At 31.7% G+C, this 24,270-nt stretch overlaps 3 protein-coding genes across 3 annotated transcripts; all 3 read left to right on the top strand.

Moving 5' to 3' along the window:
* Nucleotides 1–298: 298 nt before the first annotated feature.
* LOC118058146 (uncharacterized) lies at nucleotides 299–1,443 on the top strand. Its single transcript, XM_035070857.2, has 2 exons — nucleotides 299–902; nucleotides 993–1,443. The coding sequence occupies exons 1-2, from the start codon at nucleotides 345–347 to the stop codon at nucleotides 1,314–1,316; spliced, it is 882 nt and encodes a 293-aa protein (XP_034926748.1). The 5' UTR covers nucleotides 299–344; the 3' UTR covers nucleotides 1,317–1,443.
* Nucleotides 1,444–4,309: 2,866 nt separating this feature from the next.
* Nucleotides 4,310–7,186, top strand: LOC118058143 (28 kDa ribonucleoprotein, chloroplastic). Its single transcript, XM_035070854.2, has 4 exons — nucleotides 4,310–4,863; nucleotides 4,983–5,084; nucleotides 6,138–6,416; nucleotides 6,887–7,186. The coding sequence occupies exons 1-4, from the start codon at nucleotides 4,480–4,482 to the stop codon at nucleotides 6,950–6,952; spliced, it is 831 nt and encodes a 276-aa protein (XP_034926745.1). The 5' UTR covers nucleotides 4,310–4,479; the 3' UTR covers nucleotides 6,953–7,186.
* A 9,207-nt stretch (nucleotides 7,187–16,393) lies between these two features.
* Nucleotides 16,394–19,473, top strand: LOC118058149 (protein SIEVE ELEMENT OCCLUSION B-like). Its single transcript, XM_035070860.2, has 7 exons — nucleotides 16,394–16,705; nucleotides 16,811–16,912; nucleotides 17,006–17,454; nucleotides 17,547–17,656; nucleotides 17,777–17,919; nucleotides 18,001–18,492; nucleotides 18,589–19,473. The coding sequence occupies exons 1-7, from the start codon at nucleotides 16,472–16,474 to the stop codon at nucleotides 19,231–19,233; spliced, it is 2,175 nt and encodes a 724-aa protein (XP_034926751.1). The 5' UTR covers nucleotides 16,394–16,471; the 3' UTR covers nucleotides 19,234–19,473.
* Nucleotides 19,474–24,270: the final 4,797 nt, after the last annotated feature.

Raw genomic sequence — 24,270 nt, 5'->3', positions numbered from 1 at the left:
ATTTATTTTTTAAAATATTTTCCAAACTGTTTTTAACGTAAATAGTTTTCTTAATATTTTTAATATGTTAATTTTAAAATTAAAAAAAATATCATTTTAATATTTTTTTAATTAAAAAATACTTTTACAAAAATATCCGTAAAAACAAAAACAAAAATAAAAATAATCACTTAAGAAGGGACAAAATTGAGGGCATGGCCTTCTTTTTATGGCTTGTCCAGCCCATATTAAGTCCATGAAGCAATTGTTGGCCCATTTGGGTGACCGGGTTTGTCTTAAGTCACAAACCATCAAGAAGTTCACCATACCATTCATCGTCCAAAGAGCTTATCACTTCAAAACATATGCTCGCCATTCATCCAAAGCCAAAGCCAAGGCTAAGATCATGGCAGCCACCCATTGTAGCCAACCTTCAAACCATCTCTTCTCTTCCATTCAAAACAAGAGTATTTCCTGCAACAAAAACTACCAACACTTTAAATGAAAGCAATGAGACAGAAAGATCATCAGCGGGCAAGATTAAACGCCTTGTTCTGTCCAAGGAAGGTAGAACCAAGCTTAACTCATACCCTGACAGAGAATTTTATTCCTATCCACGCTTTGTGACCCATGTTGATGATGGCTTCATTTCCACACTGACTAATCTATACCAAGAGATGTTGAGTCCTGACTCGGAAATCCTTGACCTCATGAGCTCCTGGGTTAGCCATCTACCGAAACAAGCTGTGTACAAGAGAATAGTGGGACATGGGCTCAATGCACAAGAGCTTGCCAGGAACCCAAGACTGGATTATTTTTTTGTGAAGGATCTCAATCAAGATCAAAAGCTTGAACTAGAGAGTAGCAGTTTTGATGCCGTGCTATGCACTGTTAGTGTGCAGTATCTCCAACAGCCAGAGAAGGTCAGATTGATTTGTGTAATCATAATTAATGCCAATGTCAGCAGAATTTGCAATTAAGAAGCCTAAGTTGGTCTGATTTTGTTATTATAGGTGTTTGCAGAGGTGTTTCGAGTGCTAAGGCCTGGTGGGGTATTCATTGTGAGCTTTAGCAATCGTTTGTTCTATGAGAAAGCCATTAGTGCATGGAGGGATGGCACTGGATACAGTCGGGTACAATTAGTTGTGCAGTATTTTCAATGTGTGGAAGGGTTCACACAAGCAGAAATTATTCGAAAACTACCTGCAGCAGCAGCTGGCCCTCAACAGGAGAAATCACCCTTTAGTTGGATCATGAGGTTGCTTGGATTGGTGTCTGGATCAGATCCTTTCTATGCTGTGGTAGCTTACAAGAACTTCAAACCTGTGTATGAATAAGAGATGTATCTGTCTATGTGGAAGGTTTTTTCTTTTCATCTTACAATTTAACAAGAATCCCATGAGATGTAATGAACTGTGTCTTGATATCTGAAACTCTGCAGAATAAATTGAAATAATTCTATGACTATGGCTCTCAACAGGAGAAATCACCCTTTAGTTGGATCATGAGGCTACTTGGATTGGTGTCTGGATCAGATCCTTTCTATGCTGTGGTTGCTTACAAGAACTTCAAACCTGTGTATGAATAAGAGATGTTTCTGACTACTTGGAAGGTTTTTTCTTTTCATCTTACAATTTAACAAGAATCCCATGAGATATAATGAACTGTGTCTTGGTATCTGAAACTCTGCAGAATAAATTGAAATAGTTCTATGACTATCCTTCGATCCATGAGAATTTTTCACAATTCTTTTTTTTTTCTTGGTAACTGGGAGTGAGGGGATGCGTTCATTTGAATCTCCAGGCAGTTAATCCTCGGTTTTCAGTCCTTAACCAAACGATCCAATGTGCTAATGCCCCAATGAATCAGCAATCAGTTGCTTTTTTTTTTTTTTTTTGTTGACAATAAGAGTATCCTTGGACCAATTTGCTTTCTAAATAATTTTAAAGGCGCACTCCTTACATGATTTGATGTATTCAAGAAAAAACATAATAAATTCTTTAAGATGCTAATTTCAAAATTTAAACATAAGTGGAGGAAAATAATAGACGTCTTTAAGCCAATCTCGTATTGTTATCACCAACTTATTACTATATCAATCACTTGGTTAACTAATTATTATGATAAAAACCTCCTTTTTGCGTATATTAGTAGAATAATCAACGATAACAATTTGAGGACGGTAAATCATTCTTCCCTTTTCATAGATGTTCATTGAACAATGCTTTTTTATTTTTAGTTTTTTTAAAAAAAAATTTAATTTCATTCACTACCGCTTAGTTTATTAGTTTATTGTGAATTAAATTTTATAATTTTTTTTATTTTTTTTTCTATCAAGTTATCCCAGAAGTATCATGACTCGAGTAGCAAATTTAGTGGATTAAACTGATTATTTCAAGTTTTTTTTTTTTTCTTTTTTTCAATTAATTTTTTTATTATTTCATCTTTTAATAATTGATTAGAAATTAGACTTTATAATTTATTTTCTATAAAGTTATTCTAATCTCAAAACCTAGGTCACAGATTTGATGAATTAACCTATTTGACTCGGGTCAAATTTTTTTTGTCATTTTTAATTATTATTTTTTTTATCAATTTCATTCATTTTAACACTAAGTTGATTATGAATTAGGTTTTATAATTTGTTTCAGTTTACTTTCTTTGAGATATCCTAGTCTAATGACTTGGGTCACAAGTTTGAATAGTTAACTCGAGTTGAATTAAGTTTTTTTTTGTCTTTTTTAACTAAAATTTTTTTAAATTTTATTATTCAATATTATGTTGATTGATAATTAGGATTTATAATTTAATTCAATTTATTTTCTATAAGACTACCTGGTCATATGACCTGAGTCTTGAATTTGACAGATTACCCTACGTTGACTCGGATCAATCCAATATATTGTCGTCAAAATATTTTTTTAAAAAAAATATTGTCTTGAATTTTTTATTTAAATATGCTTTTATTGATCATCCAAATTGTTTTTCAACCTGCAAAGTTAATTAGGTTACATTGGATCAACTCTCACACGGTTTAAATGTTTTTTTTTTTGCTAGAAAACACATTAGCAATGCATGTGTATTCTTTTATACATTAAAAGAAAAATTAATCTAACATCCAACATAACACTGATAAAAATATCTAGTTTATATCTATAATAACAAGACCTATAGAGTGTGAGATTTTCACTGTAATACTAGACATAAATTATTATAGATTGTTTTAATGAAATTATCTTTGCCCCTCAATTTAAGAAAAAAAGGAAGCTTTGGGCTTTTGGGTAGAGTAGTTTTTTCATAGAGATTCATTGGTTATTGTTGATTTGGGTGATGCAAAATGATTTTTTTGCATAAAAAATAAAAAGTAAAATGATTATATTAAAGTTACAAGCATAAAAGGGTATTTTTTATCATTTTATTTTTTAATGATGTAATTACATATGTAGAGCAGGGTCGTTGCGTTCAAGCAGCACATGCACCCTTCTCTGGTAACCAAGAATATTTGATTGTTGTGTCACCAAATTTATCGAGTGGAGATGTTTTTAATGTGATGTTGTGTGCATCATTGTTCAAGTGGATTTTTCTTTTGCCTATTTTGTTTTCTCTCATGGCCTTAGGTCAGCAAGCTTTTTCATCTTTTTATTGATTTTTCTTTAATTGATCCTCTTTTTGTTAAAATGAAAAGTATCCTTCCATTTAATTTCTTATTTTAATTATGGTCCTTATTATTTTAATTAATCTTTCATTGTTTTAGATAATTTTTTTAAATCATTTTTCTTTTCAATTTCATCTTTTGAAATTTTATTTTATTTTTATACAAGATTTGGTCCTTATTTTTTAAATTGCTATTTTTTTATATCATTTTGTTAATTGATTTTTATTTTTCAATTTCATCCCTTATTATTTTATTTATTTTTATTTTTATGTTAAGTTTGGTTCTCATTCTTTTCACTTATTTTTTTATTTTTATTTTTTTAATTAAATTTAATTTTTTAATTTCATCCTTTAATTATTTTACTGATTAATCTTAGTTCATTTAAGATTTTTTTTTTATCTTTTTAGATTAATTGTTTTATTTATAGTTTGACCCATAGATTTTTTTTAGTTCAATATATATAAAAAAAGTATTGGATAATGCTGCACATTCATTTTCTTTAGATTAATTGTTTTAATTAAAAAAGTTTTGATATATTTTTTCTTTTTTCTATTTTAAATAGATTTTTATGACATAAAAAAAATGCATAAATAAAAACTCGCATGTGTACGGATTCGTTTACAACCAGAAGGGGAGGTTAAGGTTCCTTTTCTAGCCGTAAACTATGTCCCTGACACTATTTCCCTAGAATTACAAATATATCTTACACAAAATACTGACTTTTAATTTTTTTCTTTTGGAGTTTCCTAGGCTTAAAATGTGAACCTAAAAACTTCCTGATCCCCTTGCCCTGCCCTTCGATACTCTCAGAACCTGCTGCGGCAACATATTTTAAGCAGCTATCAATGGCTGAGACCCGGTTGATGTCCGTATACAGAACTACAAACACAGTCTTCGATACACCAATTAAGTACCCATTTATCTCAATAACCTCAAAACCCATAAAGGTCGTCTTTTCAACTTCTTTCCCTTCATGGGTATCTCTCAAAACCTCCAAATTTTCGACTTTCAATATAATCCCTCTTGTTGCACAGACCTCAGATTGGGCCCAGCAAGACGAGGAGGATACAGTGACTATTGAAGAGGAGAGTTTTGGAGATGGAAGTGAAGAGACTTTTCCAGAACCACCTGAAGAGGCTAAGCTATATGTGGGGAATTTGCCTTATGATGTTAACAGTGAAAACCTGGCTCAGCTATTTGATCAGGCTGGGACTGTTGAGGTTGCTGAGGTGTGAAAGTTTGTTTCTTTTGTTCACTGTTTGTAATTGTGATTGAATTTAGAAAATTGGTTTTTTTTTCTTATCATGGATTAAATTATCTTGCTGTTTTCTTTTCTTCTATTTTGAAGATAATTTATAACAGGGAGACAGATCAAAGTAGAGGGTTTGGTTTTGTTACAATGAGTACAGTTGATGAAGCTGAGAAGGCTATAGAGAAGTTCCACCGCTATGTATGTTTTTTTTGTTTTATCATTTTTTTTCTCTGATATTAACGGATTTTAATTTTCTGTTTGAGAAAATTGTATATTATGTTAATAGGATCTAGAAAGAATATTAAATTTTTGTGATACTATCCTGCAAAGTGATTCATTTTATGCTGCAGAATGTGTGGAAGTGTTCTCTTTTCATGCACCTATGGTTTCTCCTTTAATGGGCTGTAAACAATTTACCAGACTTGCTGTTCATGATTTAAATTGAAGTGTAAGGTGTGAAACTTTTTTACCTAGGTTACTTCTTTCATCTTGAAAGCATAGCAACTTGGGAGAACAGTAAAAAGTTTCATATAGTATGAAACCTTAGCTTTGGTCAAGTGTTTTGTTTGTTAACTTCCTATTGATTGTTGATCTTGGAGAATTTTTCGGGCTTTCTTTGCAAGTTAGTTGCTTAGGTTGAACAATGGAAAAGCGTATAGCTTTTTTTTTTTAATTGGAGTTGTGTATGAAGGAAAGTTCTAAATCAATTGGAAGAGTTGGCGGATGAAACCTAAAGATGTGCATTGTTTCTGATTTTATAATCTAGTGGAATGGACATTTTTAAAGAAATCAATTTTTTTCCACTTTTAGGAGTGTAAATGGCTTTTAAGAGTGAACTTCTACGGTTCTTGCAGTTTAATTAGGTTAGCGAGGTACAGCAGCTGTCTTCTGTGGTCACAAGCCTATCCTTTACCAGAATGCTTTCCACATTAGTACTAGTACATTCACTCTAGGTTAAGACTATTTGGAATTTGTTACAGTGGGCATCTCCAATGCATTTGCAGAGATCCCTTTTGAGCATATCTCAATAAATGCTTATGGAAACTTGAGAATGTGGTAAAGTTGCTTTTATGTGCAGGAGAGCTCCATTTGACAAAATCCATTATTGTGTTTTACCCCCTTTCTCTCTCTGTTTTTTTTTTTTTTTTTTTTTTTTTGAACAAGACGTTCATTGCTGTTGAATTATGAACTTTCATGATTTTCCCTAGTATAGTGAAGCTGGTGATTCAGTGAACAGTTAACTGTTAACAGGATTTGAATGGAAGATTTTTAACAGTGAATAAGGCTGCTCCTAGAGGCTCACGGCCAGAAAGGCCAAGTGTGTTCAAAACTGCATACAGAATCTATGTTGGTAACCTGCCTTGGCAAGTAGATGATGCTCGTCTGGAGCAAGTATTCAGTGAACATGGACAGGTTGTGAATGCAAGGGTCGTTTGTGACCGAGAAACAGGCCGTTCACGTGGTTTTGGCTTTGTTACAATGTCCAGTGAGACAGAGTTGAATGATGCCATTGCTGCTCTTGATGGACAGGTAATAATCCATGCCTTGTCTACATTCTTAGAATCTCCATTTTCTTCCTGATGTAGGTAAGGCAGTGAAACTAGCAAGGAAAATTTTCAATTTCTTTTTATTTGAATCAATTTGGGGATAAAGTAGAAACTGGGAATTGCGGTGCTTTATGCATGTGGTTGTAAATCATCCCTACTTGATGCACCATTGCACACCTTGAAAATGATGGAGCTGATAATCTGTTTTAATTATTTTTCCCCATTGACAATGTCCTGTCTGTCCCTGTGAATGTGTGAAATTTTATATCACGTGCATACTATGCACACACATCCTTGAAAGCAGCTGCTAGTGTTTGTTGATGGAAGCCACAAAGTTTATTCAATAAAACCAGCAGTACTGAATGTCCTTCCCCAACTATAGTGCCTGGTATCTTCTCTTCCCATCATTATTCTATATACAAATAGTCTGAATTTGTGAAATTCGTGATGCAGAGTTTGGATGGCAGGGCGATCACTGTAAATATAGCCCAAGAACGTCCAAGGCGTGGCTCATTCTAGATGTGAGAGAATATTCTTCGCTGTGTCAGCATGTAACTCTTCGTATCGAATATAATCTCCACACAGGAGATTCTGGAATCTTACTTCTCTTTGATTCTGGATATCTTTTCAGTAGCCAGTCACAGGAAAAACCAGAACTTACATTTTTGTTCATGCTCTCATTTCCTTGCATGTTGATATTCTGGTGGTATTGAGATATAATTTGCAAGTTCAATTGCTGAGTTTGTTGGTTAATCATATTTTAGTTTGAATACATACATATACATAGCTAATTTCGTTGCAAGATTCCAGAAACAAGCTCATTAGTGGCTGTGTTACTACATTGCAAAATGCTTACTGCAAAATGCATTGAATACCAAATGCCTCATGCATCATAATTGTTTTCTTTAGCAGCTGCAGTCAAGACTGTTTATTTTTTATATTTTTGTGTTTCAAAAATATTTTTTTAAAAATTAAATTTTATTTGGTGTTTTTAGATTTTTTAATATGCTAATATCAAAAAAAAATAAAAAAATTATTTTAATATAAATGAGCTCAAATTAGTTGCGTTACCAATCAGCAATAATACTCTCCAAAGCCATCTCTCCTCTTCAAAAATTGTTAGTTATTGATAGGAATTGTTATTAGAAGTTAATACTGTGGTTTAATGACCGCCATGCCCAGTTATATAACTGCACGGACGACTGAAAAATCCAATTTTGAAGACATTCCTCTGATTTTGAAGCTTGTAAATGCATGTGTAGACTGCTGATGCAATTGATCAGCCATTGAACTACAAGGCTATATGATTTAGTTGGGATCAACGTCGGGAATGGAATTTTTCTGAATCATTCAGGTTTAATGAACTAATATGATCATGAGTTTTCTACTAACAACTTCAACTTAGACTTAGACTTCGAGGAGGTTTAGCCCAACGATGGACCTCCATGGCCTGGCCCACGAATGTTATGACAATTGCAAAAAAACAAGGGAGAAATATTTTTTTTTTATAAAGTTATTGTGTTTCTTGAATTTTAGAAGGAACATTATTTTATAGCTTTGGACTCTTGTTCTATTTAGATATTTGGTTATGATTTTTTGATTTCATTAAGTTCTATTTTTTCTCTCACTACTCCTTTTAAGAACAAATTATTTCTCTTGAAAGGTAGTATATTTTGAAATAAATACTTTTTGCTCAATAAAATGTTAGAAATAATATCCAACAAATTCTTTTAGATATCCTACAAACTTACAATTATCTAACTTAGCTCATAACTTTTCAAATACTATACATTTCACATAAGCGTGGCATCCTCAAATCCTTAATATATTTAATAGATTTAGTCTCTTATCATTTCATATCTCATATGTAATCTTATCAACAAATTTTGATGAACTCAATTTAAAAGGTAAGTAATAGTTTGTAAAGCGTAACCTTAGAAAGAAAGTGGAAGGTCTGCATAGCTCATCATGGACTCTACCATATCCAATAGGGAATGACTTATCCTTTCAAAATCCTAATCTTTTAAATAATCTGTGGTAGTATTCACCATCTCATTTGATCAAATTATTTTTATACTATTTTCAGCTTGTTTTTCAATTTTATTTCTGAATTCTTTGAATCGTTCAAATGATTCAAACTTGTGTTTTATTAAATATACATAAGCATATCTAGAATGGTCATCAATAAATATAACGAAATAAGTATATCCATCTATAACATGAATTATCATTGGTCCACATACATTTGTATATATTTGACTTAACAATTTTTTAGACCTTTCACTCTTTCCATTTAAGGATGTTTTGGCCATTTTATCTAATAAACAAGCTTTAGAAGTTTCATTAATTCTTAATAAAAAAGATCAACATATCATTTTTTATGCAACTTAGTAATTCTTATTTCATTAATATGACCTAGTCTACAATGATATAAATACGAAGATATTAATTGATACTTTCTTGTAAATTAAACATGGACATGACAAAATAAAGTATATACAAACCATTTATATAATTATCAGATTTATAAAAATATCATTATTATAAAAAGAATGATATTTTTTCTTAATAATAAATTTAAATCCATTAAATATTTCTAGAAAGTATTAGAACAAAATAACAATTATCAAGTTCTAGTATTAACCTATTAGGCAAAGTAAAATAATAAGCTCCTTATTGCTAATGCATCAACCCCTTGCTTCATTTTCAACTCATATGTCCTTTTTCGTCTTTGTATAATCTTTTATTTTTTTAGCTCTTGCATATTATTACAAATATGAAAACTACAACTGGTATGCAATACCTAGGAACTACTATGTGATATAGAAAAATAGTTTTCCATCATAAAAATGCTTGAAGTAGAAACCTTACTAAGTTTCTTTCCTTTTATAATTTCAAGATATTCCTTGAAATTCCTCCTCTAATGGCCATCCTTGCTACAATGATGACAAGTACCTTTATCTTTCTTGATGCCCTAATATGCTTTTTTGGTTTAGAGATAAAACCATTATTCTTTTTCTTAGAAATTCTAGAAGAATGAACTAGAAGAACATGATTTTTTTTTTCTTTTCTAATGGTCTCTTCAATAGTTTTAAACACATTAAGCAATTTTGAAAATGTACTATCCAACTTATTTTTGTGATAGTTCATAATGAATTGAGATAAACTTTGGGGTAATGATTGCAAGACTAAGTCAACACTTAACTCATGATCTATGACAAAGCCTAATTAGCTTAATTTCTCTATATAGATAATCATTTTTATAACATGGGTGTTCATAGAGGACCCATTTTTTTATCTTGTAGCAAAACAATTCCTTAGAGGTCTCATACCTCTCAGTTCCACTAACTACACCAAACAACTTTTTGATATGTATAATCATAGTAAGGGCATTCATATTCTCATGTTACTTTCAAAGTTCATATGTCATGCTTGCTAACATCACATATGCAGCTTGCTCATTATCATCAAAATGACATTGATATACATTCATAACTTCTTCATCATCATCCTTATCAAGGGCAAGAAGAATTGGATTTTCAAGAATATACAACTCTCTTTCTTGTTTAAGAACAATTCTTATATTAAGGTACCAATTCAAGAAATTTAATTTAGTCAATTTGTTAGCATTAAGTACGATACGAAGGGTTATGTTACTATTCATTTTTATTTATCGACCTATTCATGTAAAGATAACCATTATTAGTTTAATGTATACATATTTAAAACTCAATTCAAATAAGGTCTTTATTCTTAACTTGGTCTCCCACTATTTTCTTGCAAATTAATAACCCTTATTATTAATTCAGAAAATCTCGCCTGGATCTTCCAGTGGGCCAATATCCCATTTAATTTATATGACTTTAAGTAACTCAACAAATCAAAATAAATTAGATTAGATAAATAACATAACTTATTAATCATATATTTATGTGACTCCTAGATCAGTTAGGTGACAACTCTTTATTTAAACATATCATCTATATTTTGCCTAACTATTTCCTCTATTCTTATATGATTATAAATAACTCATTTTAAATCATAAAAATTAGTTACGCAGAATTCAATTTTATAGCATTAAACATATTCGATTAATGGTAACCTTGAGTAGCTCAATTAGTTATCCATGAATAGAATATTGGTTTCATGCATATAAAATTAGAAGGAAATAGATTATGTCATGTACTTAATATATTAATGAGGGATTTATTATCAATTTTTAATTATGTCTCATTTCATGGCATAATTGACACACACACACACACACACACACTTTAGCATGCCATTCTAATTGAGTGATTATGGACATACATAAACTAATTCCCATGAGCCATAAAAGAGAATTAAGTGATCAAAACCCAAGTACTTTCTACAAATCTTCATTAGTCCTTTGCGAACACCATGGTTGTAAACCACGGTAAACTACACACACACACACTTTACCGTGGTTTACAATGGTTGTATCTTTCACCACCATTCCTTCTTTGTCTTGGATTACAAAATAATTTTTCTATTTAAATTTCTACATTTATAAATTACATAACATTTACATAATTAATTAAGAAACCTCGAGTTATATTCGAGAGGAATTAGATGAGAAAAGAATTTTACAACCCTAGAAGAAACATAGAAAAAAGACAGGACATGCATGCCCTAATTAATATTACAACCATAGAAAAAACAATATATTGGTCTTTAATGTCTATAATCATACATCATGCATAATAACACATTAATATGCATAAATATTGCACACTTTAATTCTAGTTATTGGCTTTATGTGAAATTTTTAAAATAATATTTCTTACACTTAGAAATATTAAATCAAATCTAATTTGATAATTTTTTCAAATATAATAAATTTTATTTAGTATAATTTTTCACTGAAAAACCATCTTTCAGAATTTAATAAGAAAATTAATCATATTGAAACCATTTTTTAGAATTTAATAAGAAAATAAAATCACTTAAAAAATCTCTTTATTTTAGAAAAACTATTTTTCTAAATATTATTTAATTAAACATTTTAATTAAATCCTAATCTAATTAGGATATTACAAAACTAAAAAAAATTTGAATTAAAACATTTTAATTCAATCTCAATCCTATAAATAAAATTAATTCTATAATTAATTTTATTTAGAATTTTAATTTTAATATATAAAATGAACATTTTACCTAAAATTAGCCTATTATAATAGTGAATTAGAAGATGGTAAAATCATAATTTTTGTCCTTAAAAACCCTATTGTAATATAATAAAAGGTTAGGGGAAGAATTGTTATTCTATCCCTCATCCTTTTCTTTCAGCTACTAGTCTAGTAGTGGGTACAAACGCTACTGTTGCTAGCAGCTATCTTTGTAGCACAATCATGCTGTCATAACCAATATCGTTAAAAAAATAAGTTGATTTTTAAAATTTTATGATTTTATGAGTTAATATATACCTAACATGTCAAATTATATCAAAACTCGAAAACTAGTAAAATCGGTCAAACTCGCTCTAACTCGATAAAATCAGTAAAATCGGATCGATTTTACAAGTTTGAAAAAAATATAAAATTGTGTATTTTGGTAATCTACACCTTAATATTTTTATTATTTTAAATTTATATCTTGCAAAACTTGTGCAATTTAATAATTAAGGGCTTGATTTTTACTATAATTATTATAATTTTTTTAAATGATACAAGTTATTTGTGGATTTCATTTCCATAAAATTAGAATACCTATTTATTCTTCACAATTTTTTATATAAACTATTAACATATTAATTGATATATTGCTCTTTTTTAGCTCGCAAATATATAGAATAAAAGTTGTAAATTGGCATATTTGACCTTTGGAGTAATTAATGTTAAATGATCCATTAAAATTTGAATGGATTCATTTCTTGTAAATAATGAAGTAAGTGGGTCAATTTGTCCAAAAAGTGAAGGAATTAATGTGAATAAAATAAAGGTGTTTAGACTTTTCTATTGTTCGATTTATTTTATTTTTATTTTTATTTTAATTGTGTTATATTGTTAATTACTACTTGATTGAAATTATTAATATATAATTAATTAAAATATTTTACTTATAATTTTAATTTTATGATTTTATAATTTGAGTTTATATTGTATATTTTATATAATGATGTAAAAAAAAAAAAGGGTTTTTAACAACCTTGCCCCTAACTTCCTTCATACATGAGGCATCAGCCTCGCGCTTGGTTGCTCATCAGCGACAACATCGTCTGGTGCTACTGTGTCGAGGCAGTTGCCTCTTGCCTCGTTGCTAGTGGCTTGCTAGCTATGTGCGAAGCACAACCAGAAGCGCCTCCAATGCTGGTGCCACTATTGGTGGCTTTCTCAGTCACTGTACTTAAGGAAAAAAGAACAATTATGAGTATCCTCACCAGATCTGGAAAATTCGACTAGATCTGATGGGAACACGAATCACGATATCTTTAAAAAATAAATTTACACTCAAATTTAATTTAAATATGCCAATAACATTTAAAACATATAATCTACAACTTTAATTATCTAACCTAGGCTCTGTTGAGTTTTTCTAAAATAGATAGACATAACATAAATAGTAAATTTAAAGTTTTTCAAGACTTTCAATTTTAGTCCGTAATTATATGAGCAATTGCTGTCAACCATCGGTGGTTCATATGGTCTATCTCGTTGCCCGTCTAGTTTGGGCAAAGATATGCCTCCTTCTTCTCTCTGCTTATATCTTCTTGATAAATTATATTTAAATTAATATTTTTTTAAAATAATAATAAAAATTTGGTTTTTCATTTTAGTTTTATTTATTGTATTTTTTTTGTTTTGTTTATTTTAATTTTTTTAATAAATATTATATAAATTACTAACATATTACCAATCATAGACATAATGACTGACATACCAGGTCCTTCCTAAAGTTCTAAGAGAATTGAAAAAAAAATTACAAAACTTGACCATTGCTCATTACAAAAGGAATTTTTGACGGACTAAGTCTCTCAAAAAATTCCAGATATTTAAAAAAATATTACAGGACTTCACCACCACCTAATACAGAAGGAATTACAGACATAAAAAGTCCATCAAAAAATTCAAGAGAGTTTAAAAGAATTACAATGATTGCCACTAAAATAATGTTAATCACTAACATAACAATTATGTCGATAATATAAATTCAACCACATATCAAATTATCAGCAGATTATTTTGTCAGTGATTTGCCATACTCAACCGATATAAATACCAATAAAAAATATTGATAATTTTTTTTGTTGGCACATTTTTTATCTGAAAATCCATTGGTGATTATATTATCAATGGTGTCAAAAAACTATTTCAACCTAAAAACTTAAGTTTTTAGATGAGATTACAGGATATGATTTATATTATTCTCTAACACCCCCCTCAAGTGAAAGCCTTTTGGACTTGAAATTTGCACAGGTTCACATTACTTTGTGCTTAATTTTTATCAAATAAATGAGAGTGGTGATATTCGAACTCGTAACCACTTGGTCATCAAGGCTTTGATACCATGTCACAAAATTATCTCAACCTAAAAACTTAAGCTTTTAGATGAGGTTACAGGATATGATTTATATTATTCTCTAACAAATAAAATGACAAAAAAATAGAAATAACTAATAATAGGTTTTCAATGACCAGTTATTTTCCATGATTGTACCTCTAAAGTTTTTCCTGACAGAATAAATGTTTAAATGCCTACATATATTTTCATTGGTATTATGCAATATAATGTCGTGGAAGGTTTTTTTTTTTTCCCTTTTTGTTGTTAGTTTGTGTAATCCACGTATAGTAAGGATAATTATCTAGTTCGTGTTTCTAATATATATACTCTTTCAAATGTCAAGGGGTTAGATTAGCAATCAAGAATATATGTTTCATTCTTTAAGTTTCTAGGTTCAATTATTAATATCAACATTAACTAGAAGTGCTCATAAAATCATTAGAAAGGATATTTAATGTTGGTTGATGTACGAAATAGTTCAAGATTAATGCGACTCAGCATCACATATTTGCTTATGTGATTTGTTAATCTCCCCACCAATGTTGTAAAATAAAATTTTAGGTTATTATTGAAAAAATTAAAAGAACAAAAATCAAATTAATATAAAAAAATTAATAGTGTTTTTTTCATTTGCATTGTTCACAAAGTGCAGAAAATTTCAATTTGATCCTTAATTTTCTTTTTTCATGTTTGATTCATGCTTTATTAGGTATTTATATTTCTATCCTTAATGTCTATTACGTTTTTAGTTCTTAGAAGTTAAAAGAGTAGGGATGAAGTTTGTCCAATCATATTAAAATGGTCATAAAAAATCTATCTTTGTGTAAACAAATTTATTATGAAAAGGGAAGTTCAATGTAGGTATTGTTGTTCTTTAAACATATACAAAAATAGATTAAAGCCTGTAAATTCTTTTTTATCTATTAAATTTTCATATTTTAGAGTGATTAAAAAGTGTTTGAGGGAATGTAAATAGTTTTATTAAGATTTTTAAAATGTTTTTATATATGGTATTTTCAAGTGACAACATGTTGAATATTAGATTTTTAGGATTTAAAAATTTGAACCTCACTTCTCTAGTCATATGAGGCGGCCAAAAAATATACTTATGGATGACACATAAGTTGCAAAAATAAATGATGAATTTTCTGAGTTATTTTTTTTTTTAAATTAGACAAATGATTTTTTTATCTTTCTATTTATTTAATAGAAAAACAAGAGTTAAAAGGAGAGCTGATATATATGACATTCTAGGCATACCTTTTTTTTTAGATTAATCAGGTGCATAGATTTGATTTTTTTTTTAATTTTTTTTTTTTAAAATAATATTCTTGTTCTTGGTCATACCTCCTACAAGCTATTAATAATTTGACTAAAAACTTTATAGATACTCAATGATATTCCATCCCAAACCACAGTGATTTAGCATCGCTTTAAGAATCACAGGAGACTGTAATAGTCATACCTCCTCCAAAGTTTAAATTGTTCTGCTCTTTTCCTTTAATATTTCTTCTCCATGTATAGTTATGCCTATCAGAATCACTTATAATTCCATGCCTTCATGGAGCCTAAATATGTCGGCATGCATGCAGTCTCCAGAGTTAACGGCCTAAATATACATGGAGGCAAGAACGCAAACGTACTCTTTTAAGGGTTGGATTGTCCGTAACAGCGGGCATATTTTGGTAAATCAAGTTTCTAGTTTATCTCCAGCAAAGCAAGGAATCATATCTTACTTTATCTCTTTCACCTTTTGTCTCTTGAGAAAGAAGAAAACTCTGGATAATTACTAGCACACGTAAGAAAAGGTATCAAGTAAGGAAGCCAAGCACAGGATTGATCAGTCACCCTTCTCGATCGTGGCTCTGCCTTCTAGCGGAAAATATCATTAGAATCTGTTGATGATATTCTCTGTTCAACTAAACACAACAGTAATTAATTTAATTGTTATTGCTATTTCTTTCCTTTTATTTGTGGGATATTGCATGGACTAAACAACTGGATCTTACGTTTATCACTCAATTATACATCTCTTCCATATCTTTTTAGTTATGGGATCAACTAAGAACTGAGCAGAGGGGCAACATTGAGTAAATGTCAAGAACACTGGGAGCAAGTGTACCATTAACCTACTTTTATGTTAATTAGTTATTATGAAAAGGGAGTTTGAGATTGAGTTCCCAAATTGCTAGAAAATACAAAAAGAAGAAAAGGTTCCAGACCTAGCATTGTAATGGAGTGTAGAATCAGATTTGTAGGGTAAAATCCATGTTATATAAAGTAATTAAGGAGGAAGAAGGTTAGACGTAAGGACCACAAAAGTATAGCCTTCTCTTTAACGTCCCTAATATTTTGTTTACCATGGAAGAAAGGAAGTTGATTCAAGTGAGCTTTATTCCATTTCTAATAGTATAAATAGGCATGCCAGATATGGAACAAAGACACACAACCCAATCTTCTCTACTTCTGCCCCATAACCCAAAGAATCCATTAATTGCTTTCAATTAGCTGATCCCCATGGAATCACGCCTTCCCCTCATCAGGCACCCTGCCCAAGGGTTTAATGCAAGCCAGCAACTGATCAAGAGTGACCGCGGCAGCATGCTAACAATGTCTGATGACAATGTGATGATGAAACAAATTGTAGGAACTCATGCTCCTGATGGCCGAGAGGTTGATGTCAAACCTCTTCTCCACCTTGTTGAAGACATCCTCAAACGTGCCACCCAGCAAATCGATACCTCTCTGACGGTATAGAACTAAACTAAACTCATCCTTGGAAATTAACTTGAATATCAACTTAACTCTATTATTTTTTCTTCATTTATGTTACTCTGATCACGTCTGACAATGCAGACTTCCCAAGCCCATGCTGAAATGGAGGACAAGACTCACCAAGTCAATTTTGTTTCCATGCTCGATGCACTGTCTTATACAATAGACAGAATTTCCTGCGAGGTTAGACAATATATTTCAATTTTAATGCTATGATATATTGGCATTATTCTAAAGAATCAATTGAAAAATTTCAGTCTTAATTGTTTTCTGCAGATTGCCTACAAGTCACTGGAAGGGACAGATGCCCACGCAACAACTGTAGCACTTTTCAACATGCTACAAAGCTATTCCTGGGATGCCAAGCTGGTGCTCACCTTGGCAGCTTTTGCTTTGAATTATGGAGAATTCTGGCTGCTTGCCCAGATTTACTCATCAAACCAACTTGCCAAATCCATGGCAATCCTCAGGCAATTGCCTAGCATCATGGAACACTCAGGGCCTTTGAAGCCTCGCTTCGATGCCATTAACAATCTGATCAAGGTCATGATGGACGTGGCTAGGTGCGTGGTTGAGTTCAAGGATCTACCGCCAGCTTACATTTCTAATGAAGTACCAGCATTGTCCACAGCCATGGCCCATATCCCTACTGCTGTCTACTGGACCATGAGGAGTGTTGTGGCTTGTGCGGCTCAGATTACTAGCCTCACTACCATGGGACACGAGTATGCTTTTCTAGTCCACCATCTTTAATTTATTGAGCAATTTCTTACATCATGCATGTATTCCTTGTAACATTCTCCTTCACTTATTTCAGGTTTTCTATATCAACCACTGTGGCATGGGAGCTATCCAGCTTGGCTCACAAACTCAGCAACATACTTGACCATCTCAAGAAGCAATTGGCTACTTGCTACCAACACATAGGTATGCACCTCAGCAACTTTTGTATTATGCTATCATGTGTTGGATACGTAATAAGAAAACAGGAAATTAATGTACAAGATAGATCGAGAACGCTTATATAAACAATGGTGTTTGATGCAGATGAAAAGAGAAATGTCGAATCCTTTCAAGTGCTAAAAAATCTCTTTGAAATGATCCACATTGACAACATGAAGGTCCTAAAGGCCCTGATTTATGCCAGGGATGATATCCAGCCACTTATAGATGGCTCTTCCAAGAAAAGAGTTCGCTCTTCCACCATTTCTTCTATTCATGTTATCAATCTATTGTAAAAAAATTCTCATACCTCCTTTTGAATTTAACAGGTCCATCTAGATGTGCTAAGAAGGAAAAATGTGCTATTGCTTATTTCTGGCCTCGACATGTCGAACGATGAGCTTTCAATTCTTGAACAGATATACAATGAATCCAGGCCTCACGAAGCTAGGCTGGATAGTCAGTATGAGGTGGTCTGGGTCCCAATTGTGGACGGTTCAGTCCAGAGCGATCCAATATTGAAGGAGAAATTTGAAAGCATGCAGTCTTCAATGCCATGGTTCACAGTGTACCACCCTTCATTGATTGAGAAGGCAGTCATAAGGTTTATTAAGGAGGTGTGGCACTTCAGGAACAAGCCTATTCTTGTGGTGCTTGACCCGCAAGGCAAGGTGGTTTGCCCAAATGCACTCCACATGATGTGGATATGGGGAAGCAGTGCCTTCCCTTTCACTAGCTTGAGAGAGGAATCTCTCTGGAGGGATGAGACATGGAGGCTTGAGCTTCTAGTGGATGGCATTGACCCAGTGATTCTTAATTGGGTAAATTCATTATAGAATCAATCCAAATATACATACATTATACTTGTGTGTGTGTAATCGTGTTGACATTTGCTTCAATATTTTTTTGATCATCAGATCAAGGAAGGAAAGTACATTTTCTTGTACGGAGGAGACGACGAGGAATGGGCGAGAAAGTTCACAAACACCGCACGTGCTGTGGCGCAGGCAGCCCGCATTCCCCTGGAGATGGTTTATGTGGGGAAGAGCAGCAAAAGGGAGAAAATCCGGCGAGTCATAGCGACAATCACCGTGGAGAAGCTCAGTTACGTCTGGCAAGACCTTACAATGATATGGTTCTTTTGGACCAGGCTAGAGAGCATGCTGTACTCCAAGATTCAGTTAGGCAAGCTTGATGACCATGATCCTATGATGCAAGAAATCAAGAAGTTGCTTAGCTACGACAGAGAAGGTGGATGGGCTGTGCTTAGCAATGGGTCTAATGTTGTGGCCAATGGTCACAAGACCACAGCTTTGCAAACATTGCTTGAGTATGACTTGTGGAAGGAACAAGTGCCTGTCAAGGGCTTTGATTTGGCCTTCCGTGATCACCAAGGCAGGATCCATGACATTTCTCGTCCTTGCTGCCGCTTCGATTTCCCAATGACTACGGGTAGGATCCCTGGGACCATGAAATGCCCAGAGTGCAACCGCACCATGGAGAAATTCTCCACTTTCCTTTGCTGCCATGATGAGGTCATTCCAGACGAGCTCTTCAAGTAAATGATCAGCTGCTACGCTTCCTTGTAGCTCATACTGCCTCTAAATAATGTTGTTGAGGGCGATCTTTTTTTCCTTTTAAATTTTCATGCGTTGTTAGGCATGATGCCCAGCTATGGCGCACAGTATTTGGACCTGGCATTTGATATTCCATACCATAAAATAAATTTGAGTGTGATCGATGTAATCCCCGTACTTAATTAATCTGTTTTATTAATTCATATATAAAGTTCTTTTTGAGTATGTTTTACGTTTTGGAGACTTTTCTGGCTTTCGTTTTTTTTCTTTTGTATGGCAGCCATTCTTTTTGTATAGCTTCCTTGCCTTCACCTCAAAGAATCAACAGCAATGTGAACCTTGAAAAATTATAAAAAGATTAAAAGCAAAATTAATTTCCTTAAAAGCGCTAATTACACAAAAAAAACTCATTAAAGGAAAAAAAAAAATTTCACCAAAAATATGTTGGTTCCTGTATAGAATGCACATAGCAGAAACAATAAAAAAATTATTTGGAAGTCCCTGGAATCCTGTTAGATACATCTCAAGTTATTTAAGGATTTATTACTTGAAAATTTGATATTCTTTGACTTTGAATAATTCTTTAAAGATTGGGTTTTTGCAAATCAGAAGTTATCCAATTATCCGGTCTCCAACAATAATTTATACGATCCACCAGTAATAAATCTCCTAAGTCCTTATTTAAAAGAAAAATATTATTATGCCTAGAGTGTTAGCTTTCTATTATGTGATTTACATAGTTTTTCTATCTAATAGACAATTTCTTAATAATAAGAGGCATAACTTACTATTTATAGAAAATCTAAAAAATCCTATAAAGTAGCAAACTATCAATTTATCCATTGAAAAATATCCATATATTAATTAGAAAAATACTTTCGAGCAACCGGTTGACCAACTGCATTGAGTTAGTTAAATTGGTCTACTAGTTTAACCTCAACTTTGAAATGTTTCAATTTTCTTTTTTGATCCTTCTTATACACTTTAAAAGGGTCATTTTCATGTAAAAATGAAGTCAAAAAATCAAAGAGATAAAGGGGTATATATTTTTACAGCAAAACAGATTTTTCATGCTAAGGGGTATATATTTTTATCACTTAGATATGTTCAACTTATTTCCAATAATGTATACACACAAAGATAAAACCTTAAATTTTATTAGCATGAATAAAGCCTAAATTCTTCCTTATTTCACAAAAGAAATCCTTACCTAAAAGCTTTGTAAAAATATATGCTAGTTGATGTTCTAAGCTTACAAACTAAAGTACAATAAAACCCTTCTTCATGTGATCTCTTAAGCAGTGATATTTCACTTCATTATGTTTTGTACATGAGTGTTGTATAGGATTTTTAGACAGACTTATTGCACTAATTTTTTTTTTATTATATTTAATAGGTATGTAATCAAAATTAAGTCTAAAGTATTCTAAAGTTTGTTAATTTCATCCATAAGTTTTGTACACAACGATTACCAACTATTATATATTCTACATAAGTTGTAGATAGGGCTATTGAGTTCTATTTCTTATTGGCCGAAGATACTAGTGATGATTCTTGAAAGTGACATATTTCACTAGTACTTTTTATATCAATTTAACAACTAGCAAAATTAGCTTTCGAATAACTAATCAAACTTAACTTGCTTTCTTTAAGATACCACAACCCTAAGTCAATTGTACCTGTCGTGACGTGCACAACATCACGTGATGGAGGTGGCTTATAAAAAGAAAATGAGGCTTTGGGTTTAATAAAAAAGCTATGAGTATGGGGTTCAGAAGTCGCCACCTAGTATTATGGTCACTAAAAAACCTAATGGTCTATGAAAGTTTGTATAAGGGAACTAGTTGTATAAGAAAAATATGCATCACTCTTAGTACACCCTACCTAAAGTAAGCTGCATTACTTGTCAATTGTTTTTCTAGGTCATGTTTCTATCTAGTGGTCTTGTCTAAGGTTTAAGACAGATCTTCCCTTATGAAAAAATCTCTACCTTATTGAATTATGTCATAACTATTCTAAGGTCTAGATTTGACATTGCATTTATTTTTAAAATATAGTTAATTCCTAACATTTTGAAAAACAAACTAATTATTATGAGATTTTTGGTATATTGGCCAAGCACTAATGGATAATCATAAACCAGTTACAATATCTATTTTGCATTTAAAACATGATAAAAATGTGTTTTTATCCTTTTTAGAAAATATGCTTGAAAAATCTTTAGGATTTAATTGTATGCATGAAAACAAAACTTTTATTTTTCAATAAAGAATTTTTGGATTTTTTAGGGATAAATCAAATATTTTTCGTATTGGGTCTATATCTTACAGTATAAATTTATGTCCTAATATTAAACAAAATTGTTAGAAAAACACGCGATGGGCCCATAAATAATTTTAAAATGGTCTTTAATTTTTTTTAATTTTTAATATTTTTTTATTATATTATTTTTTTAACATGCTATTTATGCTTGAGGCCTAAGTTCGGTTTGGTTGGATTGGGTTGGGCCAGCTGAAGGCCCAACAATCTTTTCTTTTTTCTTTTCTTTTGTATTTGGACTGGACTCGACCTAACCATCTAGGCTGGGTTGAGATGGGTCCAGCCCATCTTAGATTTCTTCTGTATGACATGAATTAACTCATGTCCTGCATGTATATGAAAGAAAAAACACAGGAGAGAAGGGACAAATAAGCTTATCTAGGTTGGATGGGGTGTTGCTGTCTAACACTAGCTCTTGTTGGCGGCTTATGATGGAGCTGTTAGTGGTGAAACTAACGGTTGGCAGGGCTGGTCTATAAAAAATATTGGCGTCAAGGAGATTGTTCCTATTGTCAGTGAGAAGATGATTCGTGCGTGTTTGGGAGTGTGGTTGCTGTTGCTTTTCAAAGTGCTTTTCACTTAGAAAAAGCATGCCAATAATATTTTTTTATTTTTTAAAAATTATTTTTGAGATCAGCACATCAAAATGATTCGAAAACATCAAAAACATATTAACTTAAAGCAAAAAAAAAAAAAAAATTGAATGAAACAGGCTGGTTTCTTTGCTCACTCTACACTTTTCTCTCTTACTCTCTCAATGCCTTAAACCCACTTCAATTTATAGAGGAACTATTTTGGTCAAAACGTTCTATTTCATTTAAATGAAACAAGATCATTTTGATATTTTATGGTTTTAATTAGAGATTTGACTAACATTTAATTTGGTATTTCGGTTTTTGATTTCTTTTAATCTCATCCCTAATTGATTTCAAACTTTTAATTTTATTCGATTTTACTCTCACCAAACTCTAATATCAACCCTGAGTTTCAGTGCCTTTTCATTTTGGTCCCTGGTTTTGGATTTATGCAAATTAACCCTCAATTGATCATTAAACTTTCAATTTACTTCAATTGCATTCTAGTGTTCAAATGAATTGAATCCTCAAAGTTTAGTGTCTTTTTCAAAAAGGTCCTTGGTTATGAATCTCTTCAATTTAACCTTTACTTAACCCTAAATTTTGATCTTAAAATTTTGTTCCTGATTTTAATCAACTAACTTTGTAAAAATTAAGTTTGGTCCTCTAAAATTCCACTCTTCTCGATGAAACCCAAATTGGGCTCTTAAACTTAATTTTCATGAATTAAGTCTTTAATAAAATTAATTTGACCTATTAAAAGTATAATTAAGTCCTTTCACCTAATTAAATATTTTAATTTGACCCAAATTAATTCTTAAAAATAATTAAACTTTTAATTTGGCTCATGATTAAATCAAATTGACTTATTAAACATCTAATTAAGTTCATGGACTTGAGTTTTTTTATGCAGATCCGTCTAATAATTATTTATTTTGACCTTGAATTTGCATTATCTCTTTAGTCTTGGGGTACAATAGGATATGATTAGGCTTCCAATTTCAACTAAAACTCTAGTTTGATTCTTTTATGTATCTGAAACCCTTTCAACATGTTTTTGCCAAGGAGCCAATCGTCTTGCTATTATCACTTTTATTTTTAATTTGAAAGGAATAAGGGTAAATTTGGGGGGAAAAACACAAAAATAGGTTATGATAGTGAGCCTTTCTTTACAATGCTTACAACAGAAAGTCTTGTAAAAGGCTTTAGATGGTAAGCTTGTAAAGAAGAAAAAAAAAGAGAGATTATGGTTCTACCAGATCAAGAAATGGTCAATCCTTCTGAAAGTGTAAGAAGTAAGGGAAAAAAAACACACTAAAAAAGAGATATGGCTAAAAAGCACACTATATGAAAGATGAGGGCTCAAAGGCGCACTTAACAATAGATACAGACAGGGCTAGAAAGCACATTATCTAGGAGATGTGGTCTTAGAGGCTCACTCAAAGGATAAATATAGAGATAGGGTTAGAAAACACATTATCAGAGTGATGAGGGCTCAAAGACACACTCGAAAAAATAAATAAAGATAGAGATAGGGCTAGAAAAAACACTATTTGAATGGTGAGGGCTTGAAGGTACACTCTAGAAAAATAGAGATAAGGTTAGGAAGTGAATTATCCAAGTGATGAGGGGTCACTGGTATGTTCAGAAAGGAGAAGATATAAGGATATGAAGCGCATTATCTAAGAGATAAGGGTACAGAGGTGTGCCTAAAAGAAAGAGATAAGGCCTAAAAGTGCACTATTTGATTGTAAGGGCTAAAAAGTGCTCTTAGAAGAAAATGGATAGATCCTGAAGATGCATTATTTAGAAGCCTATGGCTCAAAGGCGCACTAAAAAAGAGATGAAGATAGGGCTAAAAAGCATACTATTTGGGAGATGAGGGCTTAGAGGCACACTTAAAGGAAATAAAGATGGATATAGGGTTAAAAAACGCACTATCGGAGTGATAAGGGCTCAAAGACACACTCAAAAGGAATAAAGATAGAGATGGGGCTATAAAGTGCACTATCTAAGTGATGAGGGCTCATATAAGTATTTAGAAAAGAGAAGGGATAGGGCTTTGAAGCATACTATTTGGGAGATAAGATCTTAGAGGGATGCTTAAAGGAAATAGAGATAGAGATAA

The sequence above is a fragment of the Populus alba genome, chromosome 1, assembly GCF_005239225.2.
Source record: "Populus alba chromosome 1, ASM523922v2, whole genome shotgun sequence".
NCBI lineage: Eukaryota > Viridiplantae > Streptophyta > Magnoliopsida > Malpighiales > Salicaceae > Populus > Populus alba.
The sequence above is the reverse complement of the archived record's forward strand: the minus strand, read 5'-3'. Positions and strand labels throughout refer to the sequence as shown.

Bases quoted from the DNA above. Each gene is read 5' to 3' on its own strand.
- LOC118058146 (XM_035070857.2), top strand. From the start codon at position 345: ATGCTCGCCATTCATCCAAAGCCAAAGCCAAGGCTAAGATCATGGCAG. The intron at 903-992 runs GTCAGATTGATT...TTGTTATTATAG, and splicing joins ATCTCCAACAGCCAGAGAAG to GTGTTTGCAGAGGTGTTTCG.
- LOC118058143 (XM_035070854.2), top strand. From the start codon at position 4,480: ATGGCTGAGACCCGGTTGATGTCCGTATACAGAACTACAAACACAGTC. The intron at 5,085-6,137 runs GTATGTTTTTTT...AACTGTTAACAG, and splicing joins TAGAGAAGTTCCACCGCTAT to GATTTGAATGGAAGATTTTT. The intron at 6,417-6,886 runs GTAATAATCCAT...TTCGTGATGCAG, and splicing joins TTGCTGCTCTTGATGGACAG to AGTTTGGATGGCAGGGCGAT.
- LOC118058149 (XM_035070860.2), top strand. From the start codon at position 16,472: ATGGAATCACGCCTTCCCCTCATCAGGCACCCTGCCCAAGGGTTTAAT. The intron at 16,706-16,810 runs GTATAGAACTAA...CTGACAATGCAG, and splicing joins AAATCGATACCTCTCTGACG to ACTTCCCAAGCCCATGCTGA. The intron at 17,657-17,776 runs GTATGCACCTCA...TGTTTGATGCAG, and splicing joins TACTTGCTACCAACACATAG to ATGAAAAGAGAAATGTCGAA.